General features: G+C 40.4%; 1 protein-coding gene across 3 annotated transcripts; it reads right to left on the reverse strand.

The window, feature by feature from the left end:
• Window positions 1-2,980: 2,980 nt before the first annotated feature.
• On the reverse strand, window positions 2,981-16,491 carry LOC121311957 (UDP-glucuronosyltransferase 2A2-like). Of its 3 annotated transcripts, none has more exons than XM_041244063.1 (2): window positions 16,344-16,491; window positions 2,981-5,366 (listed from the first exon to the last, which is right to left on the reverse strand). In XM_041244063.1, exon 2 carries the CDS (start codon window positions 5,359-5,361, stop codon window positions 3,760-3,762), a length of 1,602 nt encoding a protein of 533 aa, XP_041099997.1. In that variant the 5' UTR covers window positions 5,362-5,366; window positions 16,344-16,491; the 3' UTR covers window positions 2,981-3,759. The 3 variants fall into 3 exon arrangements, with proteins under 3 accessions (XP_041099997.1, XP_041099998.1, XP_041099996.1); XM_041244064.1 differs by having other exon boundaries at window positions 16,284-16,370; XM_041244062.1 differs by lacking the exon at window positions 16,344-16,491 and adding an exon at window positions 7,390-7,675.
• Between the last annotated feature and the right edge of the window lie 1,662 nt (window positions 16,492-18,153).

Consider the following 18,153-nt stretch of genomic DNA (forward strand, 5'->3'; position numbering starts at 1 on the left):
GCATTGGAGGAAACACTGGACTGCACTGGAACGAGCACGTTCCTGGGTCCTGGCCACACACTTGAAGAGGATTACTCACGGACTCATATAAATGACTCCTACATTATATCTAAAGAATACATTGTAAATCCCAGAATCTGTCACACATTTCCATTCCAGGTTTCATCATTCTACAGTTTAACCCTTCCAAAGCTACTGTTGATAACCTCACCATCCGGGATTCCCTCTCAACACACTATTTGTCATTGTCCTATCGTGTCAGGAATTAAATCTTTTATTGTCCATCTCTCGCACATGTCTAAAGATTGGGTGCGTTGGTCCTCTCTTTGTCCTACCGTCAGGTTTGTTACACTTTTGTTACTCAATGGCCGTCACCCCAGGGCATGGCTTATCCCATGTCCACTTGTGTATCCACTCTGGGATCGCCAAATGGTGTAAGCTGAAACAATAAAAGTTAATGTTGCAGCTTGTTGGGTCCTATGGAGACAAAAAGTAATTAGATTTGCTTTGGTATGCTTCCACCCTCTTGCTAAATTTGTCTATTATAACCAAGCAGTATTTATGTCTTCTACATGGGGGTAGAATAATATCAATTTGGAGGTTTTGCCAGGGTTCAAGCATTGGAATATCATGTCCCATTCGAGTTTTGATGGGTTTATACCCATTGTGGTGTACACTGATCAGGCATTGTTGACATTATTTTGCTGCATCCCGCCCCTTCCCCTTCCACCACCAGTCCTCGGTCACCTGTACCAGTGTGGGCGGCATGTATGATGGAGCGCTGTAACGCTGTGGGGGCTATCGCTGTGTCCCTGGTTCTCTACCCCTTTACTGTCAATGTAACAGCCCTGTTTTATTAACAACTCGATCTGTGTGTTGAAATCAGTCTGTGCTGTGGCAACATCCATGAAAGTGGTGTCCATGGAAACCGAGACCACAGCAGAGGTTAAAAGAGGAAAAGGAAGTGTTGCTGCAGCTTTAGCTCGCACCTCAGCTTCCACATTATTTTTTGCAATAAATATTTTCTCTCCAGTGTTTGCTTTCCGGCTAGTGTGGGCACATCTGTCAACATAAAATCTTGAACCATATACAAATAGGTGGCACCTTGTAGCCAGAGGCTCTTCCCTGGCCACCCCAGGCTTGTCTTCTCAATGCATTCATGGGTGTGCTCTACACCTGAGTGGAATACCAGGTAGATAGTCTGCCGGGTTTATCACAATGTCATATACAACAGTAATATTGTCAGACCACAACAACTGACTATGTCGTTTCTCTAAAAGTTTAACTTGTTCTTGCAGTGGTTTGACTAGAATGCCATATTCCCATACAACAATTCTAATATAATTCAACACCTAAAACTCTTTTAAATTTGTTGGTCATTCGAGAGCCAGAATATTAAATTAATATTGAGGGGGGGATGGGGGATGGAGGGGACGGTTGGGGCAGTTAGACCACTTGATCCCTCATAGCTCTAACCAGTTCTGTATCATTAACATTGTTCCCAGAGGAGATTCATTTCCTGCCGCTTATTATTCTATTCAATTTGCATTCAGGGACTTCAATTGATCCCTAAACATTTTCCCATTCATGTGAATTAAGAGATTTACATTCTTCTAATTCCCTAAGTCATAAGCTTCTATTAGTAACATAGCTACTTTATTAAGAGTGTTGTATTTGTCAGTAATGAAGACACTCAAACGTTATTAGTGATAACAATCAAAGATGGACAATTTTGAAAAAATAAGAGTTTGGCAAGTAGTGATTTTAACTATTCATAAATATACAGTGACTCTCAAAAGTATTCACCCCCCTTTGACTTTTCCCTATTTTATTGTTTTACAACATGGAATCAAAATGGATTTAATTAGGAGTTTTTGCCACTGATCAACACAAAAAAAGTCCATAATGTCAAAGTGAAAAATAAAATCTACAAATTGTTCTAAATTAATTACAAATACACAACAGAAAATAATTAATTGCATAAGTATTCACCCGCTTGAATCAATATTTGGTAGAGGCACCTTTGGCTGCAATTACAGCCATGACTCTATTTGGATAAGTCTCATAAACAAACTGCTCTAGTTTTGCCTTGTTTCCTACAGAAGTGGAACACAGCAATTACTTCCCACCATGCTGAGGAGCCATATCTACTGAGTATTAGAGATTTTTTTGAATTTCCAGGAAAGATCACATGACTTATGCTGCACAAAATCTGCTCTCCAATAGAGCCATTTTGAGGACTTTTAAAGTGTAAAGACTTGTCAGAATGCTAGCAATGAAGGTTACAATTGCAGGAATGTTACTTAGGAACATGTGGGGAGTGTAGCGTGGTGCTGGAGAGAATCTGCGTGAGACAGCAAGGTGCTGGAGAGGAAGGCTCTCCCAACTTCATGCAAAGAAGAGGAAAGGCAGACGACAAGTGCATTCCAGGAGGTGAGTGACTCCTAGTAGTTGTGACATTGTCATTCTACAATGCGTGAGTGATATCCACAGTGGGACTACTGAGAGGCAGGGAGCAGATGGGTTACATTACTACTGAGAGTAGAGAGAGGCAGGGAACAGATTACATTACTAGGAGTTTGATTTTCACTCCAACCTTTTCGAAACAAGTCTCACTGCTGGTAGTGAACTTAAGATATTCCTGATTTTTATTGCAGGAGAGTTGCTGTCATGTACGTTATACCAAAACAAAGCTTTGCTGTAATATATGAGCCTTACAGGTAAATAGGATTGTAACAACAGACAGTGGCTTAAATGTAAAGCAGGCCTTAATGACCTCATGGATGTACCATGGCTAAGTTGCTTTGGCCATAATCTCATTGACGTGGTCACAAGATGTCAGTCAACATACTCACTGGTTACCAGGGTCACTGAGCAGCAAGCAGTTTTTGCAGTACTTGCTTCTGACCACAGTTCATGGCATTTAATGCTAACAGAAAGTCACACTGTAAATCAATAAATGTGCTCCCGACACCAGGTCTGGTTTCAAAACCAAAAATTGCTTTATTGTAATATGCAAGAGCAAAGCCAAACAGCGCTGGAGAGAAATCTGCAAGAATTTCTCTGCCAGTTCCATTTTTACACAGCTTTTTATATCATGTTACAAACAAGGTTGCTTGCGAACAATTACATCCGTCTTACACTTAGTCAGTATCTTCACTTCCCTTTTTTCCCCACACACACACACAGAGGGCAATTTATAGTGACTTCACCAGCAGTCTGTCCCCCACCTGGGATTGAATACACAACCCTCTGGTTAACAGTCCAGAGCCTTAAACACTACTTCACACTGCTGCCCAGTTTCATCCTTCTGTCTCCCTGCCCGGAGCTGAAAAACTCTGGTAGACATGCTGTGTTTATATCAGCGGGTTTGCTTGTTTGTATCTTCTTTGCTGACTGTTCCAGGACACTGACTCTGTGGATTACTCGCCCTGGCAGTTTTACTAATTACTGGACTCCACTTCTAGCTGTGAGTGCATCAGGTTGCTGTCTTTTATTACCCTCGGGAAGGGAGGAGAGGAAGGCAACGAGGAGAACGCTCACTGCAGCAGCGTGGGTCGACCACGAGCTCGCTTCACTTTCTTTCTGTTTGAACTCTTTATTTTTCCCCTACCTCATGACCATGTTCACCATCGCTGGTACTCGTGGTGGTTTCCTTTGTTGTGACTATAATTCATGAACTGTGGGCTCTCGTGTAAAACTAAATCAAACTTGTTGGCGCCAGGGATTTTGCTTTTGTTGGAACTAAGTTAAATTATTTTAATCATGTTTAGTTTTCTTCTTGCAAGCCTTGCAGCAGAGTCTGAGTAAGCCGATGATAGTCACACAGAACAATAACACAGCAGCCAGCAAGACTGCTACAACATCCACACAATAGTAGGAGTACCAGGGCATCCTGTAGGACTCTGTGCGCAGGTGAGAGGCTCCTTTGTTTCTAATGACATACTCGATCCAGAAGAGGGCGCTGTCCATTGGTTTGACTGGCTGGTCGTGCTGGAGCCTGGAGAGCCTCTTCATGTTCATCTGGTAGGACGGTTCCTCAAGCACCTCCTGTAGGGCCTCTAGGAAGTCCTGACTGCCCATGGTGGTAATTTCCAGGACCTTAGCTGCCCCTCGCACCTGCAGCCTGAGCAGATTGTCAAACTGATCAAAGAGCAGTGGTATCCCTACTATTGGTACCCCATGGTAAATGGCCTCATAAATCCCATTTGTGCCCCCATGTGCCACAAAGGCTCTGGTCTTCGGGTGACCCAGGAGGTCATTCTGGGGCAACCATTTGACCAGGAGTGTGTTGTTGCCCAAGCTAGAAGGCCTTTCTCCCAAATACCTCCAGATGACTTTCTGAGGAAGCTGGGAGAAAGCGTAGGCTATCTTATCAGTTAGCTCACTTGGAAGACCTTTTACTAGAGTCCCCAATGACATGACAATGACTCCGTGCTCTCCAGAGCTCTCCATAAACTCCTCCAGGTCTTGTGGCAGGGGCTTGGCAGGTTTGCATTGGAAGCCGCCTATGTAGACAACGTTTGGCATGGTGGGGCGTGGGAATTCAAAGACGAAGTTGACCCTCATAAGCCAGAGTTCTGCAGAGTGAAGGAGACTGTAGAGGTCCACACCTGGACCAAAGTAGCGAGCACACAGAGCATCATAATGGGGGTGTATCACAATTTTTTCTATATAGAGTCTAACAAAATAATAAACCATGTTTTGGGCCCTTTCAATAAAATTCATTTGGTCAGAGACCTCAGATCCTATAACCGGGATGTAGGAGATAGGAGAAGGAGCAAAGGTAAAGTGAGCTTCCCAGCTTGGAACCCAACGGACATTGAAGACCATCGGTAGGTTCAGGTAGCGAGCCAGCAAAACCCCTCCACCAAACACTGGATCTGTGAGAACCAAATCAAAGTGGGCATCCTGGAGCTGCTTCATTAACTGTGGATCCTCAAACATGGTGCTCACCATCTGGCACATCTCTCTGTGAACTTTAGAGTGTCCAGAAAAATCAGTGTTCTTGGCAAAGAAAGCCTGCAGAGACATCTTTCCACGTCGGATCTCCAGCATTTTCTTCAAGAATGAGGCCATGAAGTCTTCACTCTCCATGGTCAGGCCTTCAGGTAGAGTGACAGTGACCGAAGTGTAATGGGGAGATTTCTCCTTGATGTACCAGCTGGTCTCGGTACGCACCACTGTGATGTCATGACCCCGCCCATGCAGCTCCTGAACGAGGATGTTCATGTTCACCCAATGGCTGCCGTCCACCGGGAACACCAGGATCTTGCTGCCATGGCAACAAGGTACCGCAAGAAGAGATAGGAAGTAGAGTATGAGGGTTGGGTAGCTGGTCCAGAAGGAGCCTTCCATCATATAGTCTGAAATACACATTAAATAAAGCATACAGGTTTTAGCGTCTGACTCCATTTGGGTAACTTTGTTATTTTTATTTTTTTATCCAGGTAATCCATTGAGAACCAGTTCTCATCTACAATGGAGACCTGGCCAAGAGGCAGGCACAACACAGCAAAACTAAAAACAGACTAAAACAACCACCAAAAACAACATGTCAGCAAGCACAGGTAGCGGTAAGTACACTTTCAGTTTTTCCTTAAACACATTGATTGAAATAAAACTAGTTAGATTCAGTCTTCCAGTTAGTAGCTGCTGAAAACTTGAACGAGCCAGGACCGACGACTGTATGGACCTCTTCGGTGTTACTAATTTAATACAATCACAAGATCGAAAATTGTAGGAAGACTACGGAACCCCTAAAGGTAGACATGGTGGAAAAAAAAAAAAAAATACTTTCTCGTGTGCACAAGTTAGTATATATGGACTCAATATTAGACTATTATAAAATGCACTGTGATCTCCCGTTTAGAACTGAGACTTCAAGTTGTTCTAGTACACTAGTATTTCAAATCCTTGCTGTTATAAACTCTGTTGAACTCTAACTTGAACTAGACTATGATTTCAGCTGTGCGTTTCATGCAGATTACTTTCATTACTCAAAGCATTTTTCACAAATTTTCTGTTTTTTTCTGAAGGTTATATATATAATAATAATAATAATAATAATAATAATAATAATAATAATAATAATAATAATTAACCCTGTTATTATGTTTGGGGTCTATTTGATCCGGCACAAGTTTCCGCATATATTAAATGTAATTTCCCTTTTATTTTTTTACAACATTTTCTGAATTTCCCTAAGTTGGCGTCATGAACTTATACACTGAAAACAGGAGCTTTGATATGTTGTTTTTTTTTTCAGGTTATGGATACAAAGATGATGTTTCAGGTCACTATGAACTGGAGCTTTTATCTATGTAGATTTCTGTGCAGCAATAAAGGAAACTTCTTTTATGTTTTATTATTCTATTTGTTGTATTATATCCGAAAATGGCTGCACCTGTCTGGAGGTATTTATAAACCAGCGGCCAGAGGCCAGTGATCCTAATAAATAAACTGTGAAGTTTCAGTTTATCCTGAAGAACACAACCTGCAGCTCCCAGTACTTTCCCTCCATAAATTGCCAATCAATTGGGTTTTTCTTTTATCTTTCAATTATTATTGTTCATTTCTTTGCAGACGCCCTTATCCAGGGCAACATGCATTTGTTACAATTATATCACATTATTTTTATATTCAGTTTACCCATTTATACAGTTGGGATTTTATTGGAGCTATCTAGGTAAATTACTTTGCTCAAGAGCAGACCTGCAGTGTCCCCCCACTTGGGATTGAACTCACCACCCTCTGGTTGAGAATCCAGAGCCCTAACTGCAATAATAACACAATACAAAGAAATTATTTACAGTCAACATTCATACAACACACAACAAAGAAAGCAGCATACCCTTCTAGAATGCAAAACTCAACCCCTCCCCCACAGCACATTGTTCAGGCTACATATCCAGTTTAGTCCTGCTGGAATTCTGCACTGCCCTGTTTTCAACACGGCTCTAGCCTGGAACAGACCTGGTGTTTGAATTCACCGCTAAATCAACAACAAATGAATAACAAGTGAACGAGTCTGATATCTTTCCTTATTCGTCACATCTTTTGAACTTACATACTAGTATTTAGCACCTGTGATCAGTTGATTTCTCTAACTAGTGTGCTATTTTTTATGCTCCATAGTAACAAAATAGCAGTCCTTTAACATTTGTCTCAGATTTAACAGCAAATTTAAAAAACCCGGTCTGTTCCAGGCTGGAACCAGCCAGGTTGAAAACAACGTGCAGAATTCCAGCAGGAGGATATATTTTAACAGCTTTGTCCTTTGCCTGAAATGATCCAATAGCTAAATCATATGCAATCAAATCCATTTATAGAGCACTCTACTTGCTGCTGTTACAAACCCTTTAAATCTGGAGACGCTGGAGAACGTACCTTTATTCTGCCACTGTCCATCTGACTTTCAACAATTTTATTCTCTTGTTAAATAAAGCCGTTGCTTTTAGTTTCGGTTTAAAGTCCAAGGCTTTGAGCGCCGTTTCAAAACGTAGACAAAAAATAAAGCCCAGTAATACGTGATCAGAAAGTAGGGTGAACCTCAAGTGCACTGGACTGTAGGGCACTCAACTGCAGATGCACTTTAACAAAGCTCCACGCTACTATTGCTCTTAATCATATCAGGATTTATTCTGAATTTGAATGTGATCTTCACATTTCACAGTTCACTGTAGAGAGTGAAGAAATCTATACAGCTGCAACATGTTGCAACAAGAAGTGTTGTGACTCCGGATATATCCACGTGACAGGACCACCACCCTTGAGATAGATAAAGCAACAGTTTGCACGCACTAACCACACTAACATTTATCAAGTTGCTTTTGTTTTAAGTGTTTCACACCCTGGGGTGTTCCCCCGGACACCCCTTTAATATGTTTGTTCTAGAAGCTTTTTCCTGCTACACAGATAAAACCTATAAAAACCACCTGTGTTAGACTTGTCATTAAGACAGAGTCAGGTTTTGCTTTGATGTAGACTGCTCTCTCTTCCCTTGCACTGAATAAAGTTTGAAGCTTCAACCTGGCAGGCACAGGGTGCAAGGCAGGACTACACCATGGACGGGACGGGATGCCACACACACGTATGCGCACGCACGCACGCATGCACGCTGTGATGGAAGTTTTATCTCTCAACTTCCTGCAGGGCAGAAATTCAGCAAGACAACAAGTTTGAGAAATTAAGTTTAATAGTTAAAGTTTGCAAACCTGAGAACACTCTCAACACATGCAGGTGTTATAAAACAAGCAAAGTTCTGAGCTCCGCAGAGCTTGTATGCATAATATATACCCTGTAACCTATAGTTATTGTACACCAATCACAGAAGTTTAATTCAATATTAGCAGATAGAAACAACTCGGAAGATTAAGATGAGACCAATCATAACAGCTTATTCTAATTACAAACCCCACCTTGAAACAAAAGAGGGTTAGTGATATTTCTTATGAAGAGTCATGGAAAGCACCTGCTAGCATCTTATTCGATTAAAACAGTGACATTTCTTTGAATTGTCACGGATGAGCCTCGGTCAAGCACATCACTGAGAACGTGGACAGGCTCCTGGAACGAACAGGAGACGACCCGGTAGTAGTCGTCCACATTGGTACAAACAACATTGGAAGAGACAGACCAAAATCCCTGCAAAACAAATTCAGAGAGCTAGGAAGGAAATTAAAAGAGAAAACCAAAACTGTGGTATTTTCTGGTATACTACCCGCACCTTGCAAAGGACCATATGGACAGCTGGAAATAATAAATCAAAACCAATGGTTGAAGACGTGGTGCACACGGGAAGGCTTCACCTATCTTGATCATTGGACCACTTTCTACAACGAGGACTATCTGTATAGACGGGATGGACTGCATTTAAATAACAAGGGAACTAGTCTACTTGGAGAAAAGATCCTCGAGCAGGTTCGGAAGCATTTAAACTAGAAAGGAAGGGGGGAGAAATCAACAAAAAAACAGAAGGGAGACCGCATCAAAACAAGAACAACAACTCAGGTAAGACAACCATTAAATGTATTTATCTAAATGCTAGAAGTATCAGAAACAAAATTCTAGAACTTGAAGCTACTGCACTAACAGGTAACTATGATGTGATAGGTGTTACAGAAACGTGGTTATCTGAGAGTGATGGGGACGAATATAATATTTGTGGGTATACACTGTATAGGAAAGACAGGCAGGACAGAAGAGGAGGAGGGGTAGCGCTATACATAAGAAACAGTCTTGAAGCCCAGGTGTTAAACCTGGACAAAGAAAATAAAACCGAATCAATATGGGTCAGAATAACAGACAAAAATTCAAAAGGCATAATAATAGGAGCATGCTATAGACCGCCAGATTCAGACGGTGAGCAAAATAATCTGTTATACAATGACATTAGAAATGTGTGTAGCAAAGGAGAAGCCATACTAATGGGGGATTTCAACTTCCCCCAAATAAAATGGGAAAACCCGGTGGGTAGCGCGAAGGATGAAATAGAAATGGTGGAAATGACAAATGACTGCTTCCTAACACAATTTGTGAAGGCACCCACTAGAGGGGAGGCATGCCTTGATTTAGTCTTTTCAAATAACGAAGATAGAATAACTAAAACAGAGGTCAGAGAACCACTGGCAAACTCAGACCACAACATGGTCTCATTTGAAGTGTTTTTTAAATCCCCAAAAGTAATGACTAAAGCTAAGGTTTACAATTTTAGAAAAGCAAACTATGAAGGCATGAAACAGAGACTAACAGAAGTAGATTGGAGTAAAATAGAGAAAACACCCACAGAAGAAGGATGGTTGTTCTTCAAAAATGTAGTACTAGAGGCGCAAAACAATTATATCCCTAAAGTAGACAAATCTAAATGTAAAACTAAATTGCCAAAATGGTTTAATAGATCAATTAAAAAAAATATTCAGCGAAAAAAGGCACTTTACAGAGCATTAAAAAAGGACCAAAAAGAAAGTACACAGAAAGAGTACACAGAACTGCAAATGCAAGTCAAAAAGGAAGTTAGAAAGGCCAAGAGAGAAATAGAAATGAACATTGCTAAGGGAGCTAAAACCAATTCCAAAATGTTTTTCCAATATTACAACAGCAAGAGAACATTCAAAGAGGAGATTAAATGTTTAAGAGATACAAATGGCAAAATCGTAGAGGAAGAAAAAAAAATAGCAAATATGTTAAATGATTACTTTTCACAAGTTTTTACAAAGGAAGATACGGACAACATGCCCCACATGTCATCCAGTTCCTATCCAGTTTTAAATAACTTTAGCATAACTGAGGCAGAAGTGTTAAAGGGACTAGGAGCTCTTAAAATAAACAAATCCCCTGGGCCGGATGAGATCCTCCCAGTAGTACTCAAAGAAATGAAAGAAGTAATTTACAAACCGCTAACCAAGATCATGCAGCAGTCTCTTGACACAGGGGTGGTACCGACAGACTGGAAAATTGCAAACGTAATACCGATCCACAAAAAGGGAAACAAAACTGAACCAGGTAACTACAGACCAGTAAGCCTGACTTCTATTATATGCAAACTTATGGAAACTATAATAAGAGCCAAAATGGAAAATTACCTATATGGTAACAGGGTACTGGGAGACAGTCAACATGGTTTTAGGAAAGGGAGATCGTGTCTAACTAACTTGCTTGATTTTTTTGAGGATGCAACATCGATAATGGATAATTGCAAAGCATATGACATGGTTTATTTAGATTTCCAGAAAGCTTTTGACAAAGTCCCGCACAAAAGATTAATTCTCAAACTGAACGCAGTTGGGATTCAAGGAAACACATGTACATGGATTAGGGAGTGGTTAACATGTAGAAAACAGAAAGTACTGATTAGAGGAAAAACCTCAAAATGGAGTGTGGTAACCAGCGGTGTACCACAGGGATCAGTATTAGGTCCTCTGCTATTCCTAATCTACATTAATGATTTAGATTCTGGTATAGTAAGCAAACTTGTTAAATTTGCAGACGACACAAAAGTAGGAGGAGTGGCAAACACTGTTGCAGCAGCAAAGGTCATTCAAAATGATCTAGACAAGATTCAGAACTGGGCAGATACATGGCAAATGACATTTAATAGAGAAAAGTGTAAGGTACTGCACGCAGGAAATAAAAATGTACATTATAAATATCATATGGGAGATATTGAAATTGGAGAAGGAATCTATGAAAAAGACCTAGGAGTTTTTGTTGACTCAGAAATGTCTTCATCTAGGCAATGTGGGGAAGCTATAAAAAAGGCTAACAAGATACTCGGATACATTGTGAAAAGTGTTGAATTTAAATCAAGGGAAGTAATGTTAAAACTGTACAATGCACTAGTAAGACCTCATCTTGAATATTGTGTGCAGTTCTGGTCACCTCGCTATAAAAAAGATATTGCTGCTCTAGAAAGAGTGCAAAGAAGAGCGACCAGAATTATTCCGGGTTTAAAAGGCATGTCATATGCAGACAGGCTAAAAGAATTGAATCTGTTCAGTCTTGAACAAAGAAGACTACGTGGCGACCTAATTCAAGCATTCAAAATTCTAAAAGGTATTGACAGTGTCGACGCAAGGGACTTTTTCAGCCTGAAAAAAGAAACAAGGACCAGGGGTCACAAATGGAGTTTAGAAAAAGGGGCATTCAGAACAGAAAATAGGAGACACTTTTTTACACAGAGAATTGTGAGGGTCTGGAATCAACTCCCCAGTAATGTTGTTGAAGCTGACACCCTGGGATCCTTCAAGAAGCTGCTTGATGAGATTTTGGGATCAATAAGCTACTAACAACCAAACGAGCAAGATGGGCCGAATGGCCTCCTCTCGTTTGTAAACTTTCTTATGTTCTTATGTTCTTATGTATGAGCCACCTGCTTTTCAGCAGACGAGAAGAAGTCATAACAGCATAAACAGACTGGAGCATAAACAAATACAAATATCAAATAAAGCATAATCAAATACAAATATAATAAAAGCATAAACAAATACAACTTCTATATTGTTACTTATCATGGTTCTAGCAAGCAGCTCTGATACCATGACCATCTCTTGTCTTGTCACTTAGGCTTCTGCGGTTACAGAAAGAGAAGAAAAACATGACTATATTTGGGCGTTCCTGTCCTAGCTTAGAAATAACAAGATGCGGGCAAGAAGTGAGAGAGAAATATGTATAGACTTATTTTGAACAAACTTTTAAAAAATATAAGCTTCAACTCCTTATTACATTAATATAATCTCTTTTTAAGTCACACAGGCTAAGCAAACCCATATACAGACAGCTTAAAGGTTAATACATAAATTGCATTAAATGTAATTTTCCCACCACAACGCACGCACGCACGCACACACGCTACCACACACACACATACACGCACGCACGCATGCACGCAACTACACTACCACACGCACGCACGCACCCAAAGGCACGCACACACACACATGGCAATTTCGAGTGACCAGTCAACATGAACAGCATGTCTTAAGACTGTGGGAGGAAAGTGGAGTACCCAAAGAAAACCCACAATGCGAATGTTACAGCTTCCAGATCCGCGTCTGTAACTGGTAAACATATTTTCGGTTTGCTGTCAGTAATTTTACAGTAACACAAATTATTTCAAAATATTCTTTTTTTTTCAACCACATTTCTCTACAGAACACTTGTTCATATTATTATTTATTTCTTAGCAGACAGTCCTCCATTAAGTAAACTGGTGGATTGATGGGGGGGGGGTATCTGAAGGACTAACCATAGGTTCCATGACTTATTGAATTGGTGTGTGTTTCCTTCGAGTATTTCTACAACTCACACTTAGATGCCTTTAGTGTGCCGTTTTTCTTGCTGGTGAACATCTTCTTTACAAATTTGAATGGGTCTTTATAAAAGTTATTTCTCGCACGCTCCTTTTTGTAGCGTTTCTGTAAGCGCTCAGCTCTGCAGTGTTGGTAGCCTCTTTTATGTCCTTTTGTAATAGACTGAGTCCCTCCTTCGGACATTCCTCTGCTCTTCTCCATTGTTTCTTCAGCTGTCTCCTTTCTCGAACTAAGCGTTCAATCTCTTGCTGCCGTCTAGACTTTCTAGGAATCATTTGTTCTTTCTCCTTCTTTTTCTCAACTCCAAACCTCTCACTTCCATATGCATAGATGATGTCCCCAAATTTATCCAACTTCTTTTCAACTGTTCCACTTGGTCTTTCCAGCACTAAACAGAGATCTGTGTTTATTGAGTCCCATGCAGTTTTCTCACAAGCTCTTGGCCATTTAACTCCAGGCTTGTGCCCGTTGAGGTTCTTTTCTCTCTCACACTGATTTCTCTGGCTGAGATCACAAGGCTCTTTAGGTTCATCACTAGTTGTATTCATGCTCTTGCTCCTCACGTCTATGACAGGGGTGCTGATATCCTGCGAACTGTGGTTTGCTTCCTGTCGCTGGATTTCATTTGACTGACTTGATTGACTTCGTAAGAAGTATTGATCAATGCAAGGCTCTTGTCTCTTCTCCCTCATGCCACTTGAAATTATTATGAAAACCAAATATTAGTTTAATTAACAATTCAATTAAGTAATAGAGAGTAGCTCAGTTGGAACAAAAACTAGCAGAGACATAATGGGTCCCCCAAGACCAGAATTGGGAAACACTGGTATAAAAGGGGTCTTGTGCTGAGTAGCCATCCAGATGTACAGCAGTAGTGTGTCCCTGCCCGGAGCTGAAAAACTCTGGTAGACGTGCTGTGTTTATATCAGTGGGTTTGCTTGTTTGCATCTTCTTTGCTAACTGTTCCAGGACACTGACTCTGTGGATTACTCGCCCTGGCAGTTTTACTAATTACTGGACTCCTCTTCTAGCTGTGAGTGCATCAGGTTGCTGTCTTTTATTACCCTCAGGAAGGGAGGCGAGGAAGGCAACGAGGAGAACGCTCACTGCAGCGGCGTGGGTCGACCACAAGCTTTCTTCACTTCTGAATTTTCTCTTTCTTTCTGTTTGAACTCTTTATTTTTCCCCTACCCCATGACCATGTTCACCATCGCTGGTACTCGTGGTGGTTTCCTTTGTTGTGATAACAATTCATGAACTGTGGGCTCTCGTGTAAAACTAAATCAATCTTACCCGGTTACCGTTGTTGTTGTTGCAGAACAGTTGGCTATAAGACAATTGAATTTGAACAATGATATTACTATTAAACTTGCGTGTAAGGGAGGAGCAATTGTGGTATTGCAGACTGAGAAATATAGAACCCAAATACTATCACAAATTAGAGACACAGAGTTCTACACGTTGTTAAAAATGGACCCTACATTGTCTTTTCAAGAGAAAATGTTGAACATTCTGGATTGTTCTTTGGAAAGAGGGTGGATAAACAAAAGTGAATATGATTTTTTGAAAGTAGATCATCTGATATGTCCAGCTTTTTATTGCCCTCCTAAATTCACAAAGACTTATTAAATCCTCCAGGGAGGCCAATTGTATCAGGTAATGGTTCATTAATTTAACTCCTTTCCAATGTATTGACTCTTTCCTAAAACCTTGTGATAGCAAACTTCCCTCTGATCTATCAGACACAAGAGATGTTCTGAATTCCATCAATAATCTCAAAGTTGATCCTATATGTATTCTTGCCTCTCTTAATGTGACGAGTCTGTATATAAATATTCCACATATAGGTGGTATTGAGGCAGTAAAGCATTATCTAGGTTCTAAGTTAATTGACTCTAATCCACAAGCTGACTTAATAATAGATTTATTGGAAGTATGTTTAAATTTGAATTATTTTTTATTTGAAAGTCAATATTATTTACAGATTAAAGGGATGGCAAGGGAGGCATCTTTTGCCCCGAATTATGCTAATTTATATGTAGGATATTGGGAAGAGAGATACATCCAAAATGTAAATAACATATTGATGATATTTTGTTAATTTGGTCAGGAACGCAAATACAGCTGGGACAATTTGTAAATTATATTAACACTGTGAATAGTAATTTACAAGTTAAATGTGAATCAGATATGCAACAAACACATTTCATAGATGTATTAATTACATAGATGAAATTAGTACACTGCAAACTACAGTTTTTACAAAAGTAACTGATCAAAACTCTTTATTACTCACTAATCGAAGTCCTGCTCAGCTCGGTCCTGGACTTTCTGACAAGATACTTTGGAAAGTAATTCATGTGGTAGGCAGATGTATCTACTGGATTTTAATGTTCAACAATTGTTCTTATAATCATAATTTATTTATTAACCTTGATACAATTCCTGCTTTTTTTTTTTTCTGCACTTTGTTAAAAAAAACGAAAAAAAAAAAACACACGTTCTGGGCTTAGTTTGTTTACTGCATAGAAGCATCAATGTGCTAGTTATTTTCATTGTGCTGGCCTGTGCTAGCTTGTGGCAGAAAACAATATGGTGGCTTCATAGGCTATTTAAATAAGTTTGAGTAATTATAAAGATGGTTATGTAGCCTTCATTTTTTTTTTTTTTTTACCTGCAACAAAAGTGAAATTGCACTGCTTCTGTTATTGAAGAAGGTAGGTCTGTTTTTAAAAGATTCATAAGCATTCAATTGACTGTCTCCCAAAACGGTATCGACTTCTCAGTTCAGTCTCAGTAAAAATTTCCAAAGGGTTCTCCTTGTCTACAAAAATATGCGCAGGGCAGTTTTCCACGACTCAGTTATCTTCAAATAAATCACAGCATCATCTGTCGAGCCATTAAAATAAATAGCAAAACAGGACTTAAGCCTCATCCAGGATAGTCTTATAGTTATTACCATACTAGACTAGCTCCTGAATAAGACTTCAGTCCAAATGGAGGACTTATGAACAGTCTTAGATTTAATTCAGCTTTGTGACTAAGGCCCCTGATAAGTAAAGTGGAGCCAGCCCATAAAACAGGATGTGAAAAATGAAGAATTGAAATCCAAACAAATATGCTAATTTTGCTCTCCACAGTTTCAGACATGTTTATTTGAACTCTGAATAAAACCATTCATGCAGCTAACACAACAAACTGTGTTTCAGGCAGCAGAGCTAACAACCACGCCAATGTGCTGCAACACATACATAACTGCAAAATCGATCAGCTGACTCCTACAAAACCTCAGTCTTGACTTTTGCTTGGAACAATTCAATTGCTCGGTTATCTTTAAAACAAATGACTGAATTACACTGCAGAGCTGGCTTAAAAAATACCCCCAAACTACTGCATCTAAATACCTTCATAGCTTACAGCATTTTTAAACCTTTCAATTACTCTGCAACAATATACAGAAACTGAAAAGCAAACCTTAAATTCCGCAGTTGTTCTGAGTTGCAGAGCCTGGCACTGATAAACACAACTAGTTACCTTAGGTTAGGTTTCAAGTCCAAAGTGTATACTCATTGGAGATAAGATTCAGTGCTCTCCGAAAAAGAATGCAGCTAATTTTTGTAATGTCGGCAATTCACATCCTGCAACAGCTTCCAAAACCTGTCCTGGGGGAGTTGTCCAGGCCTTGTTTTCAGGAAGGGGATTTGCAGATGTTCTAAATCACGTCAAACATTTCAGCACTGGAGAACTTGTTGCCTAGATGGGCACATGCCAAATGTTTTCAAGCTAAATATGCTGGCATGGAATTTCACAGAATTACCAAAGGTAATCTGTTGTCCCCCCTCCCCCATTTAGAGCAACATTTCCCTTTGCTTTTGGAAACACACAAAAAACATTTTTCACTTGTAACAGAACAATGTCTGTGTGGAGTTTGCATGTTCTCCCCAATGTGTTCACATTGTGGGTTTCCTCCCGCAGTCCAAAGACATGCTGTTCAGGTAGACTGGTCACTTGAAATTGCCCTCTGTATGTGTGAGTGTGTGTGTGTGTGTGTGTGTGAGTGTGTGTGTCTGTGTGTGATGCTCTGCGATGGACTGGCGTCATCCAGGGTGAAGTCCTGCCTTGCATTGCCCTGTCCCATACTGAAAGAAAATACATTTTCAATCTACTTTTATCAAATATATGAATATATATATTTTAATGTAGAACATATATGGAAAATGTAAGAACAATGTGTGTATTGTAAAAGTTATATATTTTAAATATATAAACCACATAAAACCAGATATTAAAAAAAAATATAGTAAAAATATATTTCCTTTCCTTATAGGGTGTTCCGGCTCACCACACCCCTCTAAAGGATTAAGCGGTTCTAATAATGGATGGATGGATAACAGAACAAATTTTAATGCATTCAGTGGACCTCTGTCCATTCACGATGTTGCTAATACAGTGTTTGTCATCTCCTGAGAAGAAAACAAAACCCATATGTAGCAGGGGGAGATCTGTGCTGACTCTGCTGGCGTGTTCACGGTGCTGCAGGAAGATGGCAGCAGTCGTCCAACAACCGCCTGTGAGTCATGGCAGTGGCACGGGGAGGTGGGAAAGTGGGTGTGTGGACTTTCCCTCTCTCTGAATGGCTGGGAGGCAGGTCTTGGGGAGATTGTTAGCCCTATAAGATAATGCTCTGCTGTTTCCTCAGGTCTGCCCTTTTAGACGCGCTGAGAGTGCGGAAGCGCTGGTCCAGGACCGAGAACCAGTCAGGAGAAAAATGACACTAAGTATTTCACAATGAGACAGTGAGGGTGGGGAACCCTTGGGCAGACCCCTGGAATATTATATCAGAGCAGGCTAGTGAGCCGGCAGTGTAGGTCGGTGATCCGGGTCGCACGGGCAGCGGCGACCGGGATATCGCTGCCAAGTGCAGCACCTTTTCTTTGTAGTTTTGTTACTGTTTTATTTTCCCTGTTTCTTTGTGCCTTCTATTTTTGAATTATTGTTTTGAAGCACCTGCGAGTGTGCCTGGACTGTTTACCATCGCTTGGTATTCCCGTGGTTCTGTTTACCATAGTTGGTAAGCGGACCACAGACCAACAGCGCCCTCTGCGTGCTAAAGAACCAAAAGCACCCCCGAAATAAAACTGGGCACCTGTGTGGTGTTGTCAAGTCCACCTGTCTGTCTCCTGTGTCAGTGAATTACCCTTCCACACCCACCCTTCCACACCCTATTATTATTAGTGAAGGTTAAACCTCTGGTAATCCATGGCCAGATAAAATCCTTGTTCACATGATTCATCTTAGAAAGCAAGAGTTTCACACCAAAACAGGTTCAATTCTAATGCCACAC

Source organism: Polyodon spathula, unplaced genomic scaffold (assembly GCF_017654505.1).
Source record: "Polyodon spathula isolate WHYD16114869_AA unplaced genomic scaffold, ASM1765450v1 scaffolds_3447, whole genome shotgun sequence".
NCBI lineage: Eukaryota > Metazoa > Chordata > Actinopteri > Acipenseriformes > Polyodontidae > Polyodon > Polyodon spathula.

Bases quoted from the DNA above. Each gene is read 5' to 3' on its own strand.
- LOC121311957 (XM_041244063.1), bottom strand. From the start codon at position 5,361: ATGATGGAAGGCTCCTTCTGGACCAGCTACCCAACCCTCATACTCTAC.